Raw genomic sequence first — 3565 nt, 5'->3', positions numbered from 1 at the left:
TCTGTCCAGAACACATGTTGTGTGGCTGATAGTTACGTTTAGAAGTCAGAGAGATAAATCTGATCAGATCACGGGTCATCTCCAGTCTGTTGTTAATTAATATTAGCAACAGATCGCATGTAGAACATTTCGAGAGCTAATCTGTCATAATTAAAACAACTGGAGACTGTGTACCAGCTGATATGTGGTTCTGATTATATTTTATTATATCGGAATTGCACCACAGTGTTTTTGTCACTTCCTGTCCAGCCTGAAGGAGCTGGAAACAGCTGGAAACTGTCCCACTTTACCGCAGCTTTTTGTCCCCCAGAGAATATGCCCCCCCCATGAGAGAGAGACATCATGGCTTTCAAATGAGCGAAGTGGCAGTTGGTCAAGACCACACCCCCACCCTCCACCTTAGGTCTATATAAAAGAGACTTCAGATACAGTATTTGGGGACCACTAAGGTCTATATAAAGAGACTTCAGATACAGTATTAGGGACCACTAAGGTCTATATAAAGAGACTTCAGATACAGGATTAGGGACCACTAAGGTCTATATAAAGAGACTTCAGATACAGTATTAGGGGACCACTAAGGTCTATATAAAGAGACTTCAGATACACGTATTAGGGACCACTAAGGTCTATATAAAGAGACTTCAGATAGGATTAGGGACCACTAAGGTCTATAAAAGAGACTTCAGATACAGTATTAGGGGACCACTAAGGTATATAAAGAGACTTCAGATACAGTATTAGGGACCCTAAGGTCTATATAAAAGAGAATTCAGATACAGGATTAGGGGACCACTAAGTCTTTAAAAAGAGACTTCAGATACAGTATTAGGGGACCACTAAGGTCTATATAAAAGAGACTTCAGATACAGTATTAGGGACCACTAGGTCTATATAAAAGAGACTTCAGATACAGTATTAGGGGACCACTAAGGTCATATAAAGAGACTTCAGATACAGTATTAGGGACCACTAAGTCTATATAAAGAGACTCAGATACAGTATTAGGGACCACTAAGGTCTATATAAAGAGACTCAGATACGTATTAGGGGACCTAAGGTCTATAAAAGAGAATTCAGATACAGTATTAGGGACCATAAGGTCTATATAAAAGAGACTTTAGATACAGGATTAGGCACACTCAGGTCTTATAAAAGAGAATTCAGATACAGGATTAGGGACCACTAAGGTCTATATAAAGAGACTTCAGTATACAGTATTAGGGGACCACTAAGGTCTATATAAAGAGACTTCAGATACAGTATTAGGAAACTAAGGTCTATATAAAGAGACTTCAGATACAGTATTCGGGGACCACTAAGGTCTATATAAAGAGACTTCAGATACAGTATTAGGGACCACTATGTCTATATAAAGCATCCAAAGAGCACCATGTCATGGGACCTTTTAATTTTGACCTAATTTTGGTCATGATATAATAGCAGGAGAGGCAATATTAGTATCCTATAACTGGAAAGTGGCAGTTGTTTAACTCTGCAAAGGGCGGTCAATGTGCTTGTGTAGATCATGAATGTGTAATAAAACAGTAGATCTGAACTACTTCCTAAACCAGTCACAATACATACAGGCTGCTAGGCTTCAAATGTAGCCAATGACGGCATTTGTCTTAAAAGACACAACTCTCGACATGTGCTTCACGGGAAACTTCTGGGGTTCCTTGGCACGCACTTGGAAGTCTCGGCACAGAAGCTAACATCACTAGCTAACACACTGCTCTGCTTTGTCTTCCCCAGACCTGGTGGAGTTCTCCGATGAGGAAGGATACGGCCGCTACCTCGACCTCCACGACTGCTACCTTAAGTTCATCAACCTGAAGGGAGCCGAGGTAGGGTCGTGCTCTTTATCAATTATTTTAATTTGCGATTACGATGTTTGGCCCCTAACGATAATAAAAACAGAGTAATCAAGAAAAGCGAGTCTTGTCTTGTGTTCTGAATGGAATAAAAGGAATGATCCCTCAGTCTTCAGAATTCATTCTGTATCTCTAAACCGATGTGGTGTTTATTTTTAACCGCGTTCTGTACTCTTTCCCCACAGAAACTCGAGTATATCTCGTACCTGTCTTCTTTCGACCAGCTTTTTGACATCCCCAAGGACAGGAAGAATGCTGAATACAAAAAGTAGGTCCATCATGCATATCACGCCATCAGGAGGGTGACATGCAGCAAAGGGCTGCTGGCCGGAGGAGTTCACCTCTGTATGGACGCACTCTCTACCAAATGATCTATCCAAGCGCCCATATATTGTTAATTGCAGTTACCTGTGGGACAATGAAATGCACAGCCTCATTTGGAGTTGTTTAGCTGTAATCATGGACCTCTTGAGTACATTGTAAACAATGTGTGGATTTGGATCATGTGTGGGTGCACTGTGCTTTGGAGTAACGCCGTGTGGTGCCTGTCTGTGCAGGTATCTGGAGATGCTGCTGGAGTATCTGCAGGACTACACGGACCGGGTCAAACCTCTGCTGGACCAGAACGAGCTCTACGGCAAAGTGCTGTTGGACTTTGAAAAGAAATGGGAGAACGGGACCTTTCCAGGCTGGCCTGTAAGATCTCCTCTTCCTATGCGATGTTGGGCCCAGTTCTGCTTGGACATCTCTTCTGACCTCTCTTTTGTTTTTAATTTGTAGAAAGAGACGAGTAGTGCTTTGACACACGCTGGTGCTCATCTGGACCTCTCTGCTTTTTCTTCCTGGGAGGTAAAACTTCAAGTGTTCATATCTTAAAAATATATTTTTTTTTTCTTCTTTTTTTCCACTTTTTTAATGACATTTTTAATTGACATATAATTGTCATAACAGTTGGAAGTTAGAGTGATACACAAAAAACAATTCCCTTTTGGAGAGAAGCAAATAATAGAAAAAATAGGAAACCTAAAACCCTGCATATAGTTACTTACTGAAAGCAGGTAATTAGCAAGCGTCGATGATGAAATATTTATCAAAAAGGATAAAGATAGGTGCTGTGGTACAAAAAATAAATTGTTAAGTAGAAGGAAAAAAAGAGTCCCAGCAACCGCTGCTACTCCATTTGTCAAACATAAACCTGGACAAAAGCACTTAGGTTAACAAGAGGTGAAAGGTCAGTCTGGAATAAGCAGACGATAACAATAGCCCCCATGTTGCTGCAGAATTAGTTGGAGGAACCATGCAATGAGAACCTGATTTAGTTTTCCCAGTTTTAGGATATGGAGAACATCTCTAAACAGGGGAAAGGAGGAGGGAGTAGAGGGATTTCCAGCTTAGTAAAAGTAGTGCTCTGCTAAAAGAGTGCTAAAGGCCAGAATGTCTTTCGTAGAGGATAGCCAGGGTGAGACACCAAATAAAACACTGAGTGGGTTAGGTGCTACTTTTTCTAATTAATTTTACTAATTTGAGGTAATTAGCTGCTTTCCAACCATGTAGTTACAGGAACGTACACTGAACAAAATTATAAACACAACTTTTGTTTTTGCTTCTGTTTTTCATGAGCTGAGCTCCAAGATATAAGACTTTTTCTATGTACACAACAGTCTTATTTCTCTCAAATATTGTTCACAAAT

At 40.4% G+C, this 3565-nt stretch overlaps 1 protein-coding gene across 1 annotated transcript in view; it reads left to right on the top strand.

Moving 5' to 3' along the window:
- The window catches only part of sf3a3 (splicing factor 3a, subunit 3), a 12494-nt gene that overhangs the window by 3599 nt on the left and 5330 nt on the right, over positions 1-3565 (top strand). Inside the window, exons 6-9 of the mRNA XM_032511215.1 lie at positions 1756-1847; positions 2060-2142; positions 2432-2570; positions 2655-2723. Of these exons, the coding sequence (XP_032367106.1) occupies positions 1756-1847; positions 2060-2142; positions 2432-2570; positions 2655-2723 (383 nt within the window). The remainder of the gene's footprint in view (positions 1-1755; positions 1848-2059; positions 2143-2431; positions 2571-2654; positions 2724-3565) is intronic.

This window comes from Etheostoma spectabile, unplaced genomic scaffold (genome assembly GCF_008692095.1).
Source record: "Etheostoma spectabile isolate EspeVRDwgs_2016 unplaced genomic scaffold, UIUC_Espe_1.0 scaffold340, whole genome shotgun sequence".
Lineage (NCBI taxonomy): Eukaryota > Metazoa > Chordata > Actinopteri > Perciformes > Percidae > Etheostoma > Etheostoma spectabile.
Note: the sequence above shows the minus strand (reverse complement) of the source record. Positions and strands in the feature narration are given on the sequence as shown.